Genomic DNA, 24,485 nt, shown 5'->3' with positions numbered 1-24,485 from the left:
GGGGGACCAGGAGAGCGGTGAGAAACGGAGGAGAGCTCTTTACAGCCCTTTCTACTACATCTTACACACCACAAAGGGGAGACTAGGGAGAGGAGGCGGAGCCCGGTGTGGGCGTGACCTGCGATCTGGGGTGGGGCTTGCGCCTGCGGCGGGGGCGGAGCCTGCGAGACCTAGAGGCGGGGCGTCAAATCTTTGACTCCGCTACTCAGAGGCGTGGTTGCTGTTGAGCGTCTCAGCTCCGCGGTGCAAGAGGCTGGAGCTGCGCTTTGTTCCGGGCACCAGCATCTCTACCCATCCCGCGTCCGGTCCATGCTTCTCTCTCCCTGCATCCCCTTCCTAAACCGCTGAGTCCCCGAGCTGCCCTCCTCCCTCTGCTTCTAAACTTGTGGCCCAGCGCTCTTACCAGGTCCTGGTTTTTGCTTTCTCCTCCCAAGGCCGGGGTCGCTCCGCCAGGCCCCGCCCCTCCAGGCCTGGCATGTCCTCTGCTGCCCCGCGCCCATGGTCCTGACGCTGCTCTTCTCCGCCTACAAACTGTGCCGCTTCTTCACCATGTCAGGCCCACGGCCGGGCGCCGATCGGCTGACAGTGCCAGGACCGGATCGGAGTGGGGGCGCCAGCCCATGGTGGGCTGCGGGCGGTCGCGGGTCTCGCGAAGTGTCGCCCGGGGTGGGCACCGAGGTGCAAGGCGCCCTGGAGCGTTCGCTGCCCGAGCTGCAGCAGGCGCTGTCCGAGCTGAAACAGGCAAGCGCGGCGCGGGCTGTGGGCGCGGGCCTCGCGGAGGTCTTCCAGTTGGTGGAGGAAGCCTGGCTGCTGCCGGCCGTGGGCCGCGAGGTGGCCCAGGGTCTGTGCGATGCTATACGTCTGGACGGTGGCCTCGACTTGCTGTTGCGGCTGCTTCAGGCACCGGAGCTAGAGACCCGAGTGCAGGCCGCGCGCTTGCTGGAGCAGATCCTGGTGGCTGAGAACCGGTGAGGGAGAGCGCCGTGAGGTGTGGGGCGGCGAGGGCAGTGGAGGTGGTTGGAGATAGCATCCCATTGCTGATTTCGCCCTAAGCCCATAATTCTCCCCTTCATCTGGGTGCCTTTCTGTACTACCCTCTTTCTTATAAGGCTAGCCATGACCTCATTCTGCAGCGTGCAGCGTCTGGTCAGGAACAGAAAGGTTGTTTTTCCCTCTGGGATAAAATGGTGGGGGAAGAAGAAACTGAGGTATCTTCCCTTCCTCTGTATATGGAAACAGACTATGCTTGGCTGCTTCTCCTTTGCCCGCTTCCTGGAACTTCCCTTTAACTGTTGGGAAGCATTTGGAGGACTCACTCTCTCGGTCTTCTGGTGCCAGAGCAAAACAGGCTGTCACACTCCTAATTCTCGCCGAAATCTGACGCTCTCGGCTCGGAATTTTTGGAAGTTACTTTCAGCATGCAGCCCTCGCAAGTGTCATGGGAACAAGCGAAGGGTGTTTTCGCTGGCATTTTTCAATATGTGGAAATTATACAACTGTCAAAAATGCACAAACAGAACGATTTAGGTTGGGAGACCCAAGGTAGGGTTCTGCTTGCTTAACCCCTCTCATCTCACATCCGCTGTCCTGACAGAGACGAGTGTGGAGAACTGGAAAAGGGAGTGGGTGCTTGCTGAGTGTGTTGGGGCGCAGTTTGGCTGGTGTGGGCTTGGTATGTGGGTCATGAAGCTAGAACTGGTGGTACCTGTGGAAAGTAGGTGCAGGAAGCATGATGCAAACATGCCGATATGTTTTCAAGAATGAAAATGACCGTCCTCACTGATTGACAGCCCTGAAAGAGTAATCTCTATAAGTCCCCAAATACGGATGCCTTTTCAGGACCAAGGACAGGGCACAGGTCCTGCTATCCCTCCTGCTCCTTTCACAGAGACAGGAGCTCTGCATTCATCCAGCAGAGACAAGACTGGAAGGGAGAGAAGCGGGGGACACATGGTGGATCTGTGTTTATCCTCCATCAACCAACCTCCTCAATGCCTCTTTTTGTCACCCCATTCTGACAGTTCTGGGCTTCCCCGGGTGCTGCTGCAGCCACTTCCCAGAATCCTAGCTCACTGGCTCGCACCCCTGAACTGTCAGCAGTGTAGGGCTCTTCAACTCTGGGTCCCATAATACCCAGGGAAGGCACCGCCTCTAAATCAGAGGCCACCCCACCAGGGGGACAGAATGAATATACTGAACATGTCTTTGGGAAGGATAAGGGGCTTCCTCTGGATTATTGAATGAATAATAGAGACTATTTTTTAAAAAAGATTTATTTATTATATATAAACACACTGTAGCTGTTTTCAGACACACCAGAAGAGGGCATCAGATCTTATTACAGATGGTTGTGAACCACCATGTGGTTGCTGGGATTTGAACTCAGGACCTCTGGAAGAGCAGTCAGTGCTCTTAACCACTGAGCCATTCCTCCAGCCCAGAATATTTTTAATATAAAGAAAGAAAACTATTATAGATAAATTAAAAACTTGCAAAGGTGTACAAAACATAGGACAATGCTAAAAGTTCTCAACAAATCCTCCTCTTTGGAGGAAAACCACTGAACAAGCTTTTTGTATCTCCCTCCAGAGAGGGGCGGGGCATATACAAGCATTTGCACACATAAATACACACACATATATGTATATATTTGAATATATATGTGAAAATTATATATGCATACATATACATGTACATATACATATACAACGTATACATATACAACATATACATATGCAACATATACATATACATTGTCTTGGCAGCTGAGATTTGCAACTAGGCCTGTGAATCTCCAAAGATGGTGGCCATTTCAGAAGACTTCACTCTCAGAGAACAGAATTGGGAAGTGGAGTTACAGTTCTCACAACCACCCACAGCTCTAACTTCAGGAAAAGATGAGGGCTAGAGGCTAAGCATTAGAGGTCAGAATAAGGTTCTAGCCATGCACTGATGCACCCTTCACTTCGCTGGGCCCAAGGTTAACCCTCTGAAAATGTGTTAGATGAGATGGCTTTGGTTTTTTATGTGTGTAAATGTGTTGCCTGCATGTATATCTGTGTACCATGCATGAGCAGTACCCATAGAGATCAGAATAGGATGTTAGAAACCATGGAACTGATGTTATAGAGGATTGCGAGCCACCAGGTGGGGTCTGAACATTGAAACCAGGTCCTCTGGAAGAGCAACCATTGCTCTTAACCGCGGAACCAACTCTCCAGTCCTGAGATGATTTCTTATGCACATTCTAGCCTGATAGCCTAGGAGTTTACCTAGTCCAAAGTCAAGATGAAGGATTTTAAATTCAGAAACTCTGTGACCTTGGGCATACCATGGCTTCTTTCTGACCTTAGCTTTCCTCCTTGTTAAAAGGAGGGCCTGAGTTCTGGAATCCAGGGTGAGTAGTTCAGACCTCTTTGTCCATTTGGAGGTTGGCTATAGAGAGGCTGAGTGATGATGAGGTCAGCAAAACTCTGCTGAAGTAACAGCATGTCCAGGACTTAGCCAGACTCTGCATTGCAAACAAAGTTACAGGCATGGTGGTCACTGTGGCATCCACAGAGCAAGAATTCTGTCATTGGAAGTAACCTGACTGGTCATCTTGAGCTTAAAGAAGTCTCCAGGGCGCTGGCTCTCCTGCAACCCAGCCCTTCCAAGGCCACTGAGCCATCTCTCCTGCCCTGTTCTATTTTGTTTTTCAACACAGAGTTTCCCTTTGAAGCCGTGAATATCCTGGATAAGATCCTGTTTTTAAAACCAAGCCAAAACAACAAAAAAGGAAGTAACCTGACTAGGGGAAGTCACCATTTGTTGAAGTAGGTGAGACAGGAAATTTTCACTCCTACCTTGAATATGGCAGCTTGCTCGCTATGCTGCTGGCCTTCAGAAATGGCCTCAGCATATCCTCCGCACAGCAGCCAGTCTCTCAAAGCCTAAACCAGAACTGGATATTCCTTTCCCAAAGCTCTTGAGTGGCTTCCTGTTTGTTCCAGAGATAAAGTGCAGATACCCTTAGGGAGCTGAAAAGATTGCCAGGGTGTATTTGTTCCTCACTCTTTCTTTGGACCCTCTGCTTTAGTGTGGCTAGCTTCCCAGGGTACCAGCTCTCCAAAAGCTGCAAGACCATGCATGCATGTGCTTGTGTCTGCAGTGAAAGAGCCCCCTCTCCTGGCTCCAACCACCCTTCTGACCTAATCCCTAAGCAACCACTAAATGTGTTTCATATATCTGGTGAGAGAGACCTTTGTTTCTTTTTTTATGTGATGCTAAGAGATAGACCTGCATCCCCAGCCTGTCTGTCTGTCTGTCTGTCTATTTGAGACAAGGACTCTATAAATTGCCTAAACCAGACTACAGACTACAACTCGCTATGTAGTCTGGGCATTGAACTTTCAATTCTCAACTTTGTTTGTTTGTTTGTGGGGTTGCTTTGTTTTGAGACAGGATTTCTCTGTGTAGCTTTGGCTGTCCTGGAACTCACTCTTTAGACCTGGCTGGTCTGGAAATCAAGAGATCCACCTACCTCTGCCTCTGGAGTGCTGGGATTAAAGGCCTGTGCTACTGCTTCCAGAGAAGTTCTCAGTTCCTTGAGTAACTGGGATTATAGATTTGTGTTACTGTGTACATCTTGGTAAAACTTTCAGACTTGTTTTGAGTGCAGGTGTTCTTAATTTAATGATGCTGCATTATATAGTCCATTTTGTTTCTTTTTCCAGCTCTATGCTATGGTTACAAGATCCTTCATGTTACATACTAGTGCAAGACCAGGCAGGTCTACCTAGGGAGTTTTAGAACAGCCAGGGCCACACACACACAAAAAAAAAAAAAAAAAAAATCCCCGGGCTGTGATTATTTGCATATGCTTGGCCCAGGGAGTGGCACTATTAGAAAGTGTGACCTTGTTGGAGGAAGTGTGTCACTCTGGGGGTGGACTTAGAGACATTCCTCCTAGCTGCCTGAGGATGCTCAGTCTGTTCCTGGCTTCCAGAGGTATAACTCTCAGCTCCTCCTGCACCATGCCTGCCTGGATGCTGCCATGCTCTCACCTTGATGCTAATGGCTGACTCTCTGAACCAGTAAGCCAGCCCCAATTAAATGTTGTCATTTATAAGACTTGCCTTGGTCATGGTGTCTATTCACAGCAATAAAACCCTAATTAAGACACCTATCTAGAAACAAACAAAAACCATTTTAAAAAAAGATCTTGGGGGCTGGGGAGATGGCTCAGAGGTTAAAAGCACTGACTGCTCTTCCAGAGGTCCTGAGTTCAATTCCCAGCAACCACACGATGGCTCACAACCATCTGCAATGGGATCTGATGCGCTCTTCTGGTGTGTCTGAAAACAGAAACAGTGTACTCACATACATAAAATTAATAAATCTTAAAAAAACATTTTAAAAAGATTTTTCATGTTACATTGTTATAAATCTGCTCAATCATTTGTTACAGCCAATGTGCACCTGTCCAGTTACCCCTGGAATTGATATTAATAGCTCCAACTTCTTTCTTCATAAATAACACTGCGTTAAGCACCTTTGGGTTATGCCCTCCTTTGGACTCTTTTAGAAGGGATCATCTGCTCTCCAAAGTAACTGACTCAGTGGGCACCCCTCCCACAGTGTTTTAGGACTTTCACAACCCTCCAGCTCTCTGTGTTAGCTCACCTGCTAGACAATGTTTATTCTGACTACCAGCCTCTAACTACCAGAAGATTGGAGTATTTCCTTCTGTTTGCTAATAGTTTAGATTTTCTCCTTTACATTGTCTAAGACTCTGTCCACTTACTATTGAATTTGATGCGTTTGGTTGGTTTGAATGTTTACTTACACATACTCCTTGCTGATGTTAGATGTTGTGTTTGTCTCTGGCCTCCTTTCTCTTCCTTAAACAGAGGAACTCATCAGTGTCAAGACCTTTGCCCTGGCTCTCCTCTCTTTCTACCTCTCTCTCTCTTACACACACGCATGCACACATGCACGGCTCTTCTCTTAATTTGCAGGCAGGTTTCTCAATGCTATTTCCCAGATAAAAATCTCCTTAGACACATCCCTCCTCCATGACATCATCTAGTTTGCTAACATGGTGCCTCACTTCTGTGAACTGGAGCATTCACTGGTTGCTTGTTCATTGCTGGCCTTGTTTGCTGGGGCTGTGTAAGTCAGGCTTAATCACTGTTTAACATAAGCCTCTCCAGTACCAACCTGGGCACACAGTAGATCCTCAAAAAATTCACAGAGTGAATAAGTAAACACTGGAGTTACAGGCGGTTGTGAGCCACGTGGCCTGATATGGGTGCTGGGAGCTGAGCTCTGGACCTCTTTCCAAGAGTGGCAAGCATTCCATGGGATATTGTGATAGTCCTGATAATACTTTTTAAAGGTAGGTATCATTTTCCCATTCATGAGATGAGGAGACTGGAGTCGAGAAATGACCATGTTTTCAGTTGGAAAGCAGAAGAGAGATGGAGAGACGGCTCAGAAGTTAAGAGCACTGACTGCTCTTCCAGAGGTCCTGAGTTCAATTCCCAACAACCACATGGTGGCTCATCATCTGTAATGGGATCTGATGCCCTTTTCTGGTGTGTCTGAAGACATTGACAGTGTACTCACATACATAAAATAAGTAAGTCTTATTTTTGGAAGGAAGGAAGGAAGGAAGGAAGAAAGGAAGGAAGAAAAAAAAAGCAGGAGGAAAGAACCCAGACTGGCCCAAGGATCTGCCATAGAGTTAAAAGTATTCAACCGTGTTTGAAGAGGGTAGAGGAGGTGGTGTCTGTGTCCAGGTTAGTGCTTCCTGATAATCAAAGAGACAGAAACAGGATCAGAACAGAAAGGGTAAGGTCTTTTACAACACGACACTCGTGACCTCCATGAGAAAGCCAAGCTCCGGAGACTGCAGCCACAGGACGTTCTCCATCTGTCTCTCGGCAGGGACCGCGTAGCTCGCATAGGCCTAGGCGTGATCTTGAACCTGGCGAAGGAGCGCGAGCCTGTGGAGCTGGCACGGAGCGTGGCGGGCATCTTGGAGCACATGTTCAAGCACTCGGAGGAGACCTGTCAGCGGCTGGTGGCGGCTGGAGGCCTCGACGCGGTGCTGTACTGGTGCCGCCGCACAGACCCGGCGCTATTGCGCCACTGTGCGCTGGCGCTGGCGAACTGCGCGCTGCACGGGGGCCAGACGGTGCAGCGGTGCATGGTGGAGAAGCGCGCCGCCGAGTGGCTCTTCCCACTGGCTTTCTCCAAGGAGGACGAGCTGCTGCGGCTGCACGCCTGTCTGGCGGTGGCGGTGTTGGCTACCAACAAGGAGGTGGAACGCGAGGTGGAGCACTCAGGCACTTTGGCGCTCGTCGAGCCGCTTGTGGCATCGCTGGATCCCGGCCGCTTCGCCCGCTGCCTGGTGGATGCCAGTGACACAAGCCAGGGTCGTGGACCAGACGACCTGCAGAGCCTGGTGCTGTTGCTCGATTCGTCACGTTTGGAGGCTCAGTGCATAGGGGCTTTCTACCTGTGCGCCGAGGCTGCCATCAAGAGCCTACAAGGAAAGACCAAGGTACTGGTGTTAGGAGGAGGGAACTCAAGGGTTAGAGAGCGTCTGGGAAGGTTTCTCAAAGGAAGTAAAGCATGTCCAGGGGTGGAGGCGTATGTCTGCAGAGGCAGGCAGACCTCTGTGACTTTGAGGTTACCTGGTCTACATATCGCGTTCCAGGGCAGCCAGGGCTGCCTTTGTACTTGGCCTTTGGGAACAAGAGAACGATACCGAGAGGTTTTTAAGTAGGAGATCCCCGATTTTTTATTGTTTTGTTTTATTTTTCGAGACAAGGTTTCTCTGTGTAGCCTTGGCTCTCCTGGAACTCTGTAGACCAGGCTAACCTCGAACTCAGAGATCGATGTGTCTCTGTCCCTCTCGTGCTTCGAAGCCTGCACCACCACCGCCTCGATTTTTTTAAACTTTTTTTATTAGATACTCTCTATTTACATTTGAAATGTTATCCCCTTCGCCCACCCTGCTCCCATCCCTCCCACTTGTCTTCAGGAAAGTATGCTAGTTCACCTCGATTTTTTAAAATTATTTTTATGTTTGTTGGTATTTTGCCTGCATGTATGTCCGTGTGAGGGTGTCAGAAACCCTCAAACTGGAGTTACAAACAGGTGTGAGTGGCCATGAGGGCACCGGGAAGAGCAGCCGGTGCTCTTAATTGCCAAGCCATCTCTTCAGCCCTGGGGATTTTTACAAAGATCCACCAACCTGGCTACTAGAGAAATGGGTGTGACAAGGGTAGCTCTAGGCTGTGTGGATATTGGGGGGCAAACTAAGAAAGTGGAGGAAGGATCCAGGTGGTAGTACAACATGCCTTTAATCCCAGAGCTCTGGAGGCAGAGGTAGACAGATCTCTGGGAGTTCAAAGCCAGACTGGTCCCTACTGAGGGAGTTCCACGACAACCAAAGCTACAGAGAAACCCTGTCTTAAAAGCAAACAGGTAAAGCAGGAAGAAAGGAAAAAAGTGGAAGAAGGGAGGGTGTGGACAGCAGCACCCAATAGACAGAAAAAGGAGTGATGCTTAGAAAAGGGAGCAGGGGGCTGGAGAGATGGCTCAGTGTTTAGAGCACTGACTGCTCTTCCGGAGGTCCTGAGTTCAATTTCCAGCAACCACATGGTGACTCACAACCATCTGTAATGGGATCTGATGCCCTCTTCTGGTGTGTCTAAAGACAGATACAGTGTAGTTATATATGATAAATAAATCATTTAAAAAAAAGAAAAGGGAGCAGGGGCTGAAGGTGCCCTTGGCCATGAATATGAGGAGGTAAATTGGTTAAGAGACCCCAGTGAAGGGGGAGACCACTGGACCGTGTTGATTTGGGATGCCCAGCGAATATCCAGTTGGGAATGTCTTCAGTGGGCAGTTACGTCACCTGCATCTACAATATGGAAAACAATATGGAAAAGAGATGACAACTGGAGACAGTCCCCTGGGGTAGAACCTCAGAGTATCAGCTACATAATGGTCATCTGAGTCACAGAGGGTCCCCATGGGTCTCCATGCCCAAGATCTAAACCACAGCATCTCCTAGTTCTTTGACTTACTGTGTGATCTTGGGCAACTGGCTTCCCAACTCTGGGCTATGTTTTACTTTTTTGGAGAACTGAGGGAGTCCGACCACAGCATCAGCCCTTGCCCTTATCATGGGATGATCAAACTTTATAACAAAGAGTTTGAGGGTTCTGTTCTTAAAATAGTACAAGTTTAAGATTGTCGATATACTGTCAACCCCTTTTCCATTCCTCTGGGGTTCCTTGGGAGTTGGTGACAGTGGTGAACAGGGAGGGGGATCCCTGGTCTGCACCACACAGCAACGCTGACCCTTAGCTTTCTCAGCCTTTCTCATCAAGGGCAAATGAATGCAGTTTAACCAAAAAGTATTGAGTCCTACTCCATCTTTCATCATAGGTATGGGGCTCCAGTGGTGACTAAAACATGTCCTCAACTGGTAGTTCAGAGGAAGCCCCATGATCAACTCGTGACAGGGACATTCACAGTGTGTAGTGGGACCAACTGAAGGTGTGGACCAAACTAAGGAGGAATAAAAGCGAAATGCACGGAGGAGTTGTTGGTCAAGGTGGATTCCCATGAAGTAGTGGGATTCCAACCAGGCTAAAAGAACTAAGGGTTTAGGAACACCACAGATGCGGGATCTGGGAGTGTGGGGGTCCGATGCCACCTCGCAGCCATATTGGGAACCACAGACTTTATCCCAGGGCGTTTAGGCATGGAAGTTGGAGGTTCTAATCAAGAGTGGATGAGTTTCAGGAGAGTAAATACATGGACGGGGGTGGGAGGGGTGACATAGCAAGGAAGGCTAGGGCTGTTGGTGGGCCTTCATTGAGAAGAGGCAGGAAATGAGAATGGTCACGTTTGGGGGGAGCTGGGGAACCCCAGGCTCTCTTATCCATCTTCCTTCCTAAGGTGTTCAGCGACATCGGTGCCATCCAAAGCCTGAAACGCCTGGTTTCTTACTCCACAAACGGCACTACGTCGGCACTGGCCAAGCGCGCGCTGCGCCTACTGGGCGAGGAGGTGCCACGGCGCATCCTGCCCTGCGTGGCCAGCTGGAAGGAGGCTGAGGTCCAGACCTGGCTGCAGCAGATCGGCTTCTCCCAGTACTGCGAGAACTTTCGGGTAGAGCTGTGGGCAGCCACCTCCCCCTATACGGAAAGGGCGCATCCCCAAGGGTCGCACAGCCTCTAGGGGTGTCCTGAGCACTGGTGTCCTGATGCCCTATAGGTCTCAGGCCAGCAGCGCCAAGGTGGCCTTTTAGCGGTGGGAAACCCGCGTTCAGCCACCTTCGGGATCCCATCACCCTCCACTATCACTTCCTGTTTCTTCCCCCTTGCATCTTGGGGTCGAGGGGTGAGCCTCCCTCACACCTACCCCTTCCCCAGGATCAGCAGGTAGACGGTGACTTGCTTCTGCGACTCACAGATGAAGAACTCCAGACAGACATAGGCATGAAATCAAGCATTACCCGCAAGAGGTAAGGAGCCCCCAGCAAGTCGAATCCAGCCCGGGTCTTATCTAGTCCCGGCTACCAGTTCATCCTTAGCATCAGAACTGCATAATCTTTTACCTCCTGGGCAGGTTCTTTAGGGAGCTCACGGAGCTCAAGACCTTCGCCAGCTATGCTACTTGCGACCGCAGCAACTTAGCGGACTGGCTTGGCAGCCTGGATCCTCGCTTCCGCCAGTACACCTATGGCCTGGTCAGCTGTGGCCTGGACCGCTCTCTGCTGCACCGCGTGTCTGAGCAGCAGCTCCTGGAGGACTGTGGCATCCGCCTGGGGGTGCATCGCACGCGCATCCTCTCTGCAGCTAGAGGTAAGTGACCACACCTTGGAAACCCACTCCAATTCCAATCCTGAAAGGGAGTGGAGGACCAGGCAGAGCCTCCTCTGAGGAGTGAGTGTCTGGTCGGATTAGACTGGGCTCTGAGAATGTAAAGATGAATCTGCCTCCTTTTGTCCTCCACTGGAGATGGAGACCAGAGCAGGAGTAAGGAGGTATCAATCAGCAGGTGGCCACAGTATTCCACGTGTGAGCCCAGGACTCACTCACTGCCTGTCTTGGTCATCCAGGTTCAGACTTGGAGAGTAGGGGCTGTCCAGGTCTTAAGGAATGTGTGAGGGCAGAGAGAACAGGAAAGAGAACCAGGCAGGGGCAGTTTGAGCGGGTGTAAGGAGAGGTAGGATAGTGCATAGGTACTATTGGTGGGGCATTTGTGCTTTGGAGTGGGGCTAAGGGGGCCGTTATCCTGGTATCTAACAGCTTACAAAGTTTGAGTTCTGGCAGCCATGTCCCAGCAGAGCCTTGGGCAGTGGCAGTTCCTTTTTCTTACTGAGTTTTTCACTTAACAGTTTTTTTTTTTTTTAAAAAAAAGACTGATTTTTATTTTATGTGCATGAGTGAGTCTGTGCATGTTTAGCGCATGCGCTCCTGGTACTTATAGAAACCAGAAGAGGGCATCAGAATTGGGATTACAAATAGTTGTGAGTCACCATGTGAGTGCTAGGAGCTGGGTCTGGGTCCTCTAGAAGAGCAGCCAGTGTTCTTAACTTCTGAATCACCCCTCACGACCTTGTAGTAAGCTTTTAACATATAATTCTGTAACTGAGTGTGAGGTATGCAACTGTAACCCCAGCACTTGGGGGGTGAAGACAGAAGAATTACTGAAACTTCAAGGTGAACTTGGTGGCATCCAAGGCTATCCAGGGCTATGTAAACTGATCCCAACTCAAAAACCAAAACAAAACAGATAACCCAATTATTTTATGACCATTCCATGTTGTGGAAGTTCTGTATTTTAAATTAACTTTTAAAACCTTTTAAAGAGTAAAAAGAGGCTCTTAGGGCTGGTGAGATGTCTCAGTGGGTAAAGACTCTTGTTGCCAAGCCTGATGACTTGAGATGATTTCCGTGACCCACATCATAGGAGAGGATACATACCCACAACCTGCCCTCTGACCTCCCCAGGCACTGTGTGGCGCCCCACCACATGAATACATAAATTGAAGACCTCTCTCCCACTCCCTCTTCCTCTCCCTCTCTCTCTGTGTTTTTGTTCATTTGTTTGTTTTTGTTGTTGTTGTTGTTGTTGTTTTTTAAAACAGGGTTTCTCTGTGTCTGCCCTGGAACTCAGTTTGTAGACCAGGCTAGCCTCGAACTCACAGAAATCCGCCTGGCTTTACCTCCTGAGCACTGGAATTTAAACATGACAGTGTCCAGGTTGAGGTGATTAGAAAAGCTTGTGACATAACATTTGCGTCATAGGTTTTAATTTTAGAGATAATAAAATGAAAACAAAAGAATCTGAGTACATTTCCCAAGGTTATAAAAGCCATTAAATGACGATTGGGATTTGAGCCTATTTTTTTTTCTGCATCCTAAACAGACAAATGTGTGTGGGTGTTAATTATGGATATTATTAGAAGATGAATCCATTTCATTTTATTCATCCACTAAGCAAGAACACACTGAGCACCTCCACGGCACCAGGGACTGTTTCTCCTGCTTTAAGGAAAGTAACAGCTTCTGTAACTCCAGGATTCCTTTTGCTGCTGTTCTTTCTTTGTTTTGCTTTCATTCGTTTTTGAGACAGAATCTTTCTCTGTAGCTTTGGAGCAGGCTGGCCTTGAACTTCAGAGATCCACTTGCCTCTGCCTCCCAAGAGCTGAGACTAACAGTGTGCAACATCTCATCCAGGTCAGATTTCTTCCTTTTCTTCTCTTTTAAAAATAAGGTCCTAAGGCAAAAAATAATTGCTACTCAGGGAAATAAAGAACCATGAAATTTTCATTTTTTTGTTTTGTTCTGTTATAGTTTTTAATTAATTGATTTTGGTTTTTAGAGACAGGGTTTTTCTGTGTAGCCCTGGCTGTCTTAGACTCACTCCGTAGACCAGGCTGCCTCTGCCTCCTGCATGCTGAGCCCAAAGGATGCATGCCTACAGTGCCACCACAGTCTACTGTTTTATTTTGTTATTTTGCATACGTGTAGTTCCTTTGTATGTCTTCATGTGTGTTCATGCATGTGGAGTTCAAAGGTCAATGTTGGGGTGTCTTCCTCTACTGCTTGTCACTGGTTTTTTGTTTGTTTGTTTTGAGAGAGGGTTTCACTATGTAGCCTCTCTGGCCTGAAACTCACTAAACAGGTCAAAGCTGGCTTCAAACTCACAAAGATCTTGCCTGTCTTCTAGTGCTGTGCTCGAGTTGTGTGCCGCCACAGTCAGGTGACAGTTGACTCTAGAGATCCCCTTTTCTCCCTTCTGCAGTGCCAGGGTTACAGGCATGACCACCACACACACTTTACCTTCTTCATGCTTTGTCATCTTTTCTTGTGTATGTGTGTCATACACACAAGTGAAGCCTTGCACGTGAGAAGCAAGCACACCTCCACTAAGCTGAGTTCCCTTGCCATGAAGTCTGTTTTCTTATTACATTTACTTACCTGTGTGTGTGTGTGTATGTGTGTGTGTGTGAGAGAGAGAGAGAGAGAGAGAGAGAGAGAGAGAGAGAGACTGTGTGTGAATGTGTGTGAGACAGTGTGTGTGTGTGTGCCGTGTGCCTGTGTCAGTGTTGGGGGGCACACATGCCATAGCACATGGTAGAAGTCAGAAAACAGCTTTGGTAACTTGGTTCTCCCCTGCCCGCCTGAGTCCCTGGGACTGGACTCAGGATGGCAGGCTTGGTAGCAAGTGCCTGTACCCACCGAGCCATCTTACTGGCCCATGCAGCTTTTTAAGATAGGGGCAATGGCATGCTCACAGGGTGCTTTTAGGAAGCTCTCCCTGACAATGTGGCGCATGGAATGGGTTGGATGATACTAAATGGCTTGGGGGAGCCCATGGAGGAGGCTGGTGTCCCCGATGTTGAGTGGGTAGAAGGGAGAATACACAGAGCCGGGAGCCCGGTGCCAAGTGCTGTGCAGTGGAGAGTTTACTCTGGCTTCTTACTGCTGTAGGGAGTGCTGAGATTGGCAGCTAGCAACCAGTACCAGCTTAACGAATCAGATGGTCCCTGCTTACAGTATTTGACTTATAATCTCTCCTGTGTGAGTATGTGTGTGTGAATGTGTGTGCATATGTGTATGTGTGTGAATGTGTGCATGTGTGTGTATGTGTGTCTATATGTGTGTGTGTGAGTCTGTATGTGTGAATGTGTATGTGTGTAAATGAGTGTATGTGTGAGTGTGTGTGTATATGTGTGTATGTGTAAGTATATGTAAATGTGTATATGAGTGTGTATGTGTATGTGTGAGTGTATGTCTGAATGTGTGCATGTGTGTGAATGTGTGTGTGAGTGTGTGTGTGAGTGTGTGTGTGAATATGTGTATGTGTGTGTGTATGTGTGTGTGTGAATATGTGTGAATGTGTGTGTATGTGTGTGAATGTGTGTATGTGTGAGTGTATATGTGTATATATGTGTATGTATGTGTGAGTGTGTGTGAATGTGTGTATGTGTAAGTGTGTGTATGTGTGAGTGTGTGTGTGTGTGTGTGAGTGTGTCGTGTGTATCAGACAGGGGCTTGTGTAGTCCAGTCTGGTCTTAAACTTGCTGTATAGCTGAGACTAGCCTTGAGCTTGTGATCTTTCTGCCCCCACCTCCCCGTGCTGGGATGCCGCCTGCCCAGTCTGCAGCTTTCCCTTCATGGTTTCCCTTTCATCTTAGTGTTCAGAAAACCAGATAGTTGTGAGGCAGGCTTTGTATTGGATGCTTTTGCTTAGCTGCAGACTGCTGTGGCTGGGAACCTGGATGCAGGCCAGGCTAACCTAGGAGGTGGAGCCACTACAACTTCCCTTGCAGCAGTTTATAGCCACCGTGGGTGTCTCAGGTGATTGTACTACTCTATAAACGGAGGAGCACCGGCATTTACCCACTGACATGTTAGGCAGGAGCCGAGGCAGAAGCCCGGGTTTCCTGTAGGAACAAGGACTAAGGACCAGGGGGGAGGGGCTTAACGTAGGCTCAGTTTGGAGTGCTTGTGGGCAACTAGCTAAGCTAGTCTGCTGTTCAGAAGCAAGGTAAAGCTAGAGATTCATGTCAGTGTCCCGAAAGCTCAGATCCTTCCTGCCCAGGGCTCGCAGAGAGGTAACAACCCTTTCTGAAGCAAGTCACTTTGCGCAGACTGGCCTGAGAAGTTTGAGTAGACAGGGACCAAGTCTCCAAGATGATGGACCCCGTGATAAGTGGGGAAGGGCCACCCCTCACCTCAGTGTCTCTTGGCTCCAGAAATGCTACATTCCCCTGTGCCCTGTGCCGGAGGCAAGTCCAGTGGAGACACCCCGGATGTTTTTATCAGCTACCGGAGGAACTCGGGTTCCCAGCTGGCCAGGTGAGAAGGGGCGGGCGGGCGGGTGGCCGGGGTTTGGGGCCAAGCCAAAGTGTTGACCCTATCCCCTGCAGCCTCCTGAAGGTGCACCTGCAGCTGCACGGCTTCAGCGTCTTCATCGACGTGGAGAAGCTAGAAGCCGGCAAATTCGAGGACAAACTCATCCAGAGTGTCATGGCGGCTCGAAATTTCGTGCTCGTGCTGTCTGCTGGAGCTCTGGATAAATGTATGCAGGACCATGACTGCAAGGACTGGGTGCACAAGGTAGGTGCTGGCCTGGACCTCTGTGCTGACAGATCGCCTGGGGTGGAAGGCTCCAGCCGTTCCCTCATCCCTCACAGAGTGCACACCCACACCATCAGTTCCCACTTCATTTTTCTCATCTGAGAAGTAGGAATGGCTGACCTGTCTTATCTATGTATAGGGTTGTCCAGTGAGATCAGGGAGGGATAAAAATACACGGAAAAAAGAACACTTGGGCCGGGCAGTGGTGGTACACACCTTTGATTCTAGCGTTGACAGGCCAGAGATGGAGCTCTGTGAGTTTGAAGCCAGCCTGGGCTGTAGAGTGAGACCCTGTCTCAATAAAATAAAATTAAAATTGAAAACTGAAAAGAAAAAAAAAAAAACACTGCAAAATATGCCCGAAATGACTAATGTAAACAGTAATCCAGGGCTGGAATGATCAGAGTAGGATTCATGGAGGAGGCAGAACTTGAGAAATGTACTAAGAATGCTAGTTAGGGGCTGGAGAAATGGCTTGGTGGTTACCGTGTTGCTCTTACAGAGGACTAGAGTTCCAAGCACCTACATCAGGCTGTGTACAGCCTCCTATAACCTCCTCCCTAGGGGATCCAACACCCTGCAAATATCCATACACAGACATATGCACACAGTTTTGTTTTTTGGTTTTTGTTTTTTGTTTGTTTGTTTTTTTTAAAGGTGTCACAGACCTGATAACCTGAGTTTAGGCTGAAAGTCAGAAGTGCAGCAGGCTTGAAGTATGGGCATCAGACAGGTTGGGGTTTGAAATCTGTCTGACTTTAAAGCTGTGCTCTTTCCCAGGACCTGTATCACGTTCTGGGACAGAACTGAGAGATAGTCAAGAGAACTTCGAATCAGGGGTGTCATGTTGGTGGCTTGGAACTAGCCATGGTGGGAGCATTTACACCAAAGAAATTGGCAAGCATTACAAAGTGGGGCTGGGAGGGTTCTGTTTGTGTGGTTAGGTTGGTTGGTTTTACTTCCTGTGGAGAGCTAATTCTTACACATTCACCAGAATCCCACTTGCTCGGTGAGAGAGCCGGAGTATAGAGAGTCTAAGAGAGGAAGACCAGCCCTGAGAGCTGGCTCAGCTCGTGAAGGCACTGGCCGCCAAGCCTGACAATTCAAGTCTGAGTCCTGGGTCTTACATGGTGGAAGGAGAGGACTGGCTTTTTATACAGTTGCCTTCAGACCTTCATACATGTGCTGTTGCTTGTATGCACATGGAGGGGGGAAGGGAGAGAGAGAGAGAGAGAGAGAGAGAGAGAGAGAGAGAGAGAGATGTAATTCTTGGGTCCTCACCTCCAATGACAAGGTTTTTCTTTGCCTGTTCTAGCCCATTTTAGCTCTCAAGTAAATAGAGACCTAATAAATTTGTTAAGAAGCTACAGGAATTATGCTGGATTCATCTATTCTAAGCCTCTATGTCTGCCTGTGCCCCAGCCACTTGGTCCATTACCTGCATCTGAGTGTTTTGTCCTGGCTCACTCTGTTCCATGTGTGTCCTTGTGGCTGCTCTCTCATTGAGACCTCATGGCCAATCTTCCTGATCCTTCTCCTGGTCAATCTCTTTTCTTCTCCTCTCTTTTGCCTGGGACCCCTGCCACCCCTCAATGGGACTGGAAGTCCTGCCCTATTCTCTTCTGCCCAGCCATAGGCTGAATGAGCTCTTTATTAACCAATCAGAGGTGATGGGAAAGAAATTTTACACATCTTTGAGACAGGAGATGCTCCAAATATCATGGCAATGCCAACATCCGGACTACAGCCAGATCTTTGGGCACAGCAATCAACATCTAAATACACAGTGCACAATACCATCCCCCCCCCCCCACACACACACACATTTTTGGAGTAGGTGACAGGCATCTTCAACTATGGGGTGATGGAATTGTCTATGAGTGCCAGGCCAGTTCGGACATGTTGTACATATGCCATATCCCTGAAGCCTAACACTGTGCATAGAACAAAGGAGACTTTAAAAGAGTTAATGGAACAATTGAACCAATGAGTAAACAGAGGAGATTCTGATATGCATCTGCTGGGTTGGTTTGGTAGCCAAACACTGTACCACTGAGCTACGCCATGTCTTTATCTCTTTCTCGATCAAGCTGTAAGTCTGGACAGTGACTAATTCCACTGTCTCTGGTTCTGTGTGGAACAAACATCCGAAAGTTCCCCCAATAAGTGGCAGGGTCAGGACTCTCTCTGGAGCTGTGCAGAGGCAGCAGGGCTTGGCTGACACAGCCCAGGATGGGCTTGGACTCTGAAGGCTTAATCTGGAGCCCTCGGGGCTGCAGGTTTGAGGGACTTGGGGAGAAGCACCTCTCACTCTTGGGCATTCCTCCCTGTTATCTGTAAGATGACAAGGCTCCAGAAGACTAGTCTTGGTGACAGCTACATACATTCTCTTCCCAGACTCCAGTACTGAGCCTGGTGAGGAAGGAGCAGGCAGGCGGTAGGTTTAGCTTGTTTCTTGGATTTTGTCCCAAAGTCTCTGTCATCCTCTTTGGTTGTTTGCAGTGCCTAATTGTTTCTGGTTTCATACACCGTTCCCAGAAGCCACATTTAGTGGCTAATCAATATACAAACCCACAAGTGAACTGCACTTTAAAAAGTCCCATCCCTGAGGTTTGTTCCCCTTAGAAGACAAAACCCATTCAGTAAGTGCTTACCAGGTCAACATTAACAGCGGGTAGTGTCTCTGGAAGAACAGCCCGTGGGGCAGCCTCACCCTCTCACCTTCTCTGCACTTTACAGGGAAGGAGTCCATTAATTGTTTTTTAGTTTTTTCCCCCTTTTTGGAGATAGGCTATAGATATGTATAGCCCAGGCTAGCCCCTAATCACAATCTTCCTTGCTTTAATCTTCTCTTGTTCTAAATTACAACCCTGAGCCACCACAACCCATACAGTTCTTTTTTTAAATTTATTTATTTTATTTATAGGAGTACACTGTAGCTGTTTCAGATACATCAGATCCCATTACAGATGGTTGTGAGCCACCATGTGGTTGCTGAGATTTGAACTCAGGACCTCTGGAAGAGCAATCAGTGCTCTTAACCACTGAGCCATTTCTCCAGCCCAGATATACAGTTTTTAAGTACTAAATCTCGCTCTAATCACTTGCTGTGGAATGTAGCTATTATTCCACAGAGCAATCCGGTAAGATCATTAACTGTCATTAACCCTGTTCTACATATTAGAAAACAGACTTTGAAAGCCCATTATTTTTGCCTTAGGTCACAGAGCCTGTGTCAGAGATTCTGCATATTCCTTACTTTTCTCAAGGTTGTAACCAAATACCGGACAAAGAAACTTGAGGGAGGAAAGGTTTATTGTGGCTCATGATGCAGGGGTTATATCCATTATGGCTGGGAAAGGCTGGGAGGCAAGATCAGCTCCTGTCTGTATCAGGAGGAAGGTGCTAGCTCTCATCTCTGGATGGGGGAGGAGTAGGGAGGTTGCCATTGAACTGGCTTTCTTCTTCCCCACCCCTTATATTCAGTTTAGGAGCCCAACCCATGGAACGGTGCCAGTCACATTCAGGGCAGTTTGTCCTCCTTCTACTCCCCACTGAAACATCCTCAGACATACCCAAGAGTATGTACCTCCCCAATGGCCTGAGTTAGTCTGTGTGTGTGTGTGTGTTTGTGTCTCTCTGTGTGTGTGTCTCTGTATTTGTATCTCTGTGGGCATCTCTGTGTCTCTATGTGTATCTCTGTATCTGTGTCTGTCTTGTCTCTCTCTCTCTGTGTGTGTGTGTGTGTCTCTCTGTGTGTGTCTCTGTATTTGTATCTCTGTGGGCATCTCTGTGTCTCTATGCGTATCTCTGTATCTGTGTGTGTCTTGTCTCTCTGTGTGTGTCTGTGTCCATATCTGTGTCTGTGTGTGTCTCTGTGTGTCTGTGTGTGGGTGTCTGTTTGTGTCTCTCTGTATGTGTCTCTCTGTGTATGTCTGTATCTGTATCTGTGTGTACATCTCTGTGTGTCAGAGTGCAGGTTCCAAAGCACAGTGAAGAAGTTGGAGAACAACCCATAAAAAATTAGTTCTTTCCTTCCACAGTGAAAGGGACCGAGCTCAGGATGACAAGCTCTGTGGCAAACACCTTTACCAGCTGAGGCATCTTACTGGCCCTCTGAGTATTAAACCCAAAATTAAGCAGCCATAATTAACGTGAACCTGGATCTTTTTATTTCAGAATGCAGCCCCCAATGGCTGTGTGTATTGCTGCATTCATTCATTCATCTGTCCAGTCAGTGATTAAGAATGGCTGACTATGAGCAGGGCTTTGTGAGAGACGACAAGAAATATGAAAGCAGGCTTGACCCCTGCCCTGAGTCATCTTGCGACTCCACAGAGAAGAAACATATGAAGTAAATTACCCCTGAACTAGTTGAAGTTTGTAGCTGTTCCATGAGCAGCAGAGCCTTTGGGGATTTGCATGGGAGATCTGACTTGATCAGAGGTGTGAAGACAGGCTCCTTTGAGAAGTACTGATGGAGCTCAGACCAAAACCATGAGTGTATACAGGTGTGAGAGCAAGGAACCATGCTCTAGGCAAAGTACACAGCATGTGCAAAGGCCCTGTGCAGGGAGAGAGACAGAAAATGGAAGATGCTGCAAGCTCTAAGAGGACAGAGCAGGGGTGGAGTTTGAGTGCTGGGCTGTGGCTGTCTTGTTGGCCACGATAAGGACATAGAACTTTATTCTAAGAGCCATGTCAAGAAATGAGATGTCAGATTTTTTACACAATAGTCCCCGAGGGTCACTGGCAGCCTAGTGTACCTGGTGACTTCCAGGCCAGGGAAAGACTATGATGGTTTGAATAGTAATGGCCCCCACAGACTCATGTGTTGGAATGCTTGGTCCATGGGGAGTGGCAGTATTAGGAGGTGTGGCCTTGTTGAAGTAGGTATGGCCTTGTTGGAGGAAGTGTGTCACTGTGGGGGCTGGCTCTAAGGTCTCATATGCTAATGGTATGCCCAGTGTGGTACCTAGTCTCCTGCTCCTGGCTGGTCTGGCTGTAGACCTCTCAGCTCCTTCTCTAGCACCATGTCTGCCTGCACACTTCCATGCTTCTCGCCAAAATGACAATGGACTAAACCTCTGAAACTATAAGTGAGCCCCAATTAAATGTTCTTTTAAAATAAGAGTTGCTGTCATGGTGTCTCCTCACAGCAACAGAACTCTAGCCAACAGAGACCTTGTATTAAAAGGGGTGATGGTGGCACCTGTCATTGTTTGCCGTCTGTTGCTGGGACATATGTTCTATGCCCAACAAAATTTGGGAAGGGAAGGGTTTACTTGCTCACAGGTCCACATCATGGAAAACTGAGGCAGGAACGGAAGCAGAGACCATGGGAAAATGCTGTTTACTGGCTTGTTCTGCCTGCATTCATATGCCACCCAGGACCACTTGCCCAGGGGTGGCACTGCCTCCGTGGTCTGAGCCTTTCCAGATCAATCATTAGCCAAGAAAAAGCCCTTGCCTACAGACTTGCCTACAGCCAATCTGACTGACACATGTTCTTAGTTAAGGCTCCTTTTCCCAGATAACTCTTAACTTGTGTCAAGTTAACAAAAAACCTAACTGGGACTATTTACCTCTCGACAACTTGATATTGTAACACATCACTATTAAACCGTAGCTTTCTTGCTTATCTCCAAGATCTTATTAACATCAGCATCACAATATAAAACACATCCCAGCTTTTAAAATCCCACTGCCTTTTAAAAAAATCAAAACTTAAAGTCCAATCTCTTTGAAAACATCCAACATCTCTTTAGAGCCCTCAACCAAGGGTTCCTATAAAATAAGATACAAGTTAAATTCTTTCTCTAAGCGAGAAGAACCCCTCACAACCAAATTCAAAGCAAAACCAAAAACCCAACAACAGTGTAAATAGCTCAGTGTTCAACATCTTAAACTCGTGATTTTCTGGGCTCCAGATGGTTTAAACAGCTTCATTACTCTAGCTGTCTCAATTCCCAGACCCCAACCCTAGACAGACGGACAGAGAGACAGGCAGGCAGACAAACAGACAAGACAGACCTCGTTCCCTGAGAGAAATGCCTAGTGTGTAAGATGTTTTCAAAAGCATTTGTTCAGAGGCAAGCAGTTCTCTTCCTACTCTTAGCCACTGCTCCTTGACAGTGCACTCACTAAGCCTAGCGTTCGCTATGAAAAACTGTTCTGAGCCAGACACGGTTCCACACATCTATAATCCCAGGGCTCTTAAGGCTAAGGCTGGAAAATAACAAGTTCTGGGCCAACCTGGCTATATAGACAAGCAAACAAACAAATCCTCCTCTGAGGACACTCATGGTCACTGGCCCTGTTGCCTTGAGTCCTGCTGTGAAGCTGAACTGATTCATGTTGGCCAGAGGCACAGAATGGGAAAGGGGAAGGGTTCTGCCTTTCCAGGGATAACCCACCTCCACGGCACCCCACTCCCATCCCTCCCTCATTCCCGCCTTCATCCAATTAGTTCCCACTCCCAGAAGTCTCAGCCACTTCCCAGTAGTGCTGAGGACAGAGCATCCAAGGCATGGGCTTTTGGAGGGGTTATAAAACTTGGTTTCTCTTTCTTCTTCCTCCAGGAGATTGTGACTGCTTTAAGCTGTGGCAAGAACATTGTGCCCATCATTGATGGCTTTGAGTGGCCTGAGCCTCAAGCGCTGCCCGAGGACATGCAGGCTGTACTCACCTTCAACGGCATCCAGTAAGCCAGCCTCAAGCTCTTGGGAGAGTTAGGGAGAAAATGGTGGAGGTGGTGGTGGTGGTGGGTTGTGTATGTGTCTGTATAGTGTAAGTGTGGTGTGTATGCTTGTGTATATGTGTGTGGCATGTGTAAGGCGTATATATGTGTGGTGTGTGGGAGTGTACATGTGTGTGGTGGGGAGTGGTATGTGGGTGTATGCATGTATGTGTGGTGGTGGTGGCTGTGTGTGTGGTATGTGGGTGTGTGCATGTACGTGTGGTGGTGGAGGCTGTGTGTGGTGTGTGTGTGTGTGCATGTATGTGTGGTGGTGGAAGCTGTATGTGGTGTTGTGTGTATATATATGTGTGTGTCACCCAAACCACCAGTAGCACCTGGGTAAAGCAAATGGCCCTGGGCCTCTACTCACCCGCTGACCAATTTTGCCCTCTGTGTGCACAGATGGTCCCATGAGTACCAGGAGGCCACCATTGAGAAGATCATCCGCTTCCTACAGGGCCGTCCCTCTCAGGACTCCTCTGCCGGCTCAGACACCAGTTTGGAGGGAGCTACATCAATGGGTCTGCCTTAACCTGCCCCCAGTTCCCACACCCTGCTGTGACTCCTGTCCCTACCCTTAAAGGAATAGCTCTTCTAGACACCACCCTGGCTGAGGCAAACCGGACTGTCCTCAGGCAACGGCTTTCCCTGCTGCCACCCTGTGACCTCTGCTAACCCAGAGATGCCAGGCACAGGTTAAATGAGAGGACTCTCCTGTGTCAGGCCCTGCCATCAGGTCCCAGTTCCCATGCAGAGCCATGTTCCTGTTTAGATCTGGACACCCAAGACAGGGAAAGGACATTTTCCCATCTCCTGACCTACAGCCAACTTGAGCAGGGTGAGGTTAGCAGCCTCCTTCAAGGGTCAAAACAATGTCTGGATCCCCAAACCTGGGATCATGAGGAAAGGGGGGTTGGGGGAAGCTGAGAATCCCTCAAGACTATCTACTCACATTGTGCCTAGCCCCAGGCTTCCTCCTGTCTCATGACTTTGCTCTGTAACTACCTGGTACCCCTTCTAGACTTCTTTGGCACATTGGGAGTCAGGGTGCGGCTGAACTGGTCCTCTGCCTGGCCTTGTTACCCTTCCTGGTGTAAGAAGGGGCCCCTTACTTGTTCAAGGAGACCATAAGAGCCCACCCTAGCCCAAGCCGCTGTGTGTGCCTAAGGCTCTTGACTAGTCTTCTCCATCTGGCTTCCCCAGCTTCTCACCCACACACAGGGCTTGTCACCCACCTGCTCAGGGAAGCCCCAGCACCACCAGTAGCCACCCATGGGCGAGGACTAATTCCTGGGGCAGTGACCCACCAAAGTGTGTCAAATCCACTGGGAATCTTGTCAAAATTCAGAGCAGGCCATCTGGGCCTCTGCATTTTTCAGATTCCCAGGGAAGCTGATGCAAGAGCCCTCACCAGTCCAGCCATGTCCACTCCCCTGGTCTCTAATCATCACAGCAGCCTTTTCCAGTCCTGTCTCTCCAGTTTTACAGAACTGAGTGGCTGAGTGATGGGACCAGGTCCCCAAGTCATTGGTGACAACCTCAGGATCCTGGCCTAATCCTGGCACCCAGACTTCAGTGTCAGATCTTATCCAAGAGGCTGTGGCCCAAGCTGGTTAGCCGCATCTCCCAAGCCACAAAGAACTGAGCGGTATAGAGTGGGTTTTGGCTAAAAGGCGGAGCCAGGGGCATACAGAAATAACTGAGCAGCATTGTCCCATGTCCCTCCACTGGACAAGGAAGGAAAGAAAGCTGGCTTTTGCCATTACCCAGGTTCCAGCTAGGAGTGAGCTGACACCTCCCTGCTGCTGTTTCCTAGAGGCCGTGGGGTCACACCTCTCCTTGAGCTGGCCAGGTTACTTGCCCTTGGTCCACATTATCAGAGAACCAAAGGGCTTTCTCCCCAGGCTTGGGGTCACCTTCCTCCCACTGTCCATCTTCCATGGGTCATGGCTGGCCTCTGGCTGTGACTCTGTCTGGTCACCAGTGACAAGCCCACATCCTATTCTGAGGTGAGGCAGATGGAATGGTGCCCTCTGTGACAAATTCAATACAGTGTATGAGTTCCCCCTAGGGAAACGTTG

The 24,485-nt window shown here is 48.7% G+C and overlaps 1 protein-coding gene across 1 annotated transcript; it reads left to right on the top strand.

Moving 5' to 3' along the window:
• Positions 1-498: 498 nt before the first annotated feature.
• On the top strand, positions 499-22,936 carry SARM1 (sterile alpha and TIR motif containing 1; the record flags this gene model as incomplete). The annotated part of the gene is made up of 9 exons (XM_080923016.1): positions 499-968; positions 6,931-7,549; positions 9,967-10,179; positions 10,443-10,534; positions 10,639-10,874; positions 15,281-15,383; positions 15,455-15,644; positions 22,247-22,368; positions 22,807-22,936. 9 exons carry the CDS (start codon positions 499-501, stop codon positions 22,934-22,936), a joined length of 2,175 nt encoding a protein of 724 aa, XP_080779142.1.
• Positions 22,937-24,485: the final 1,549 nt, after the last annotated feature.

Source organism: Micromys minutus (assembly GCF_963924665.1).
Source record: "Micromys minutus genome assembly, chromosome: 10".
Taxonomy (NCBI): domain Eukaryota; kingdom Metazoa; phylum Chordata; class Mammalia; order Rodentia; family Muridae; genus Micromys; species Micromys minutus.
The sequence above is the reverse complement of the archived record's forward strand: the minus strand, read 5'-3'. Positions and strand labels throughout refer to the sequence as shown.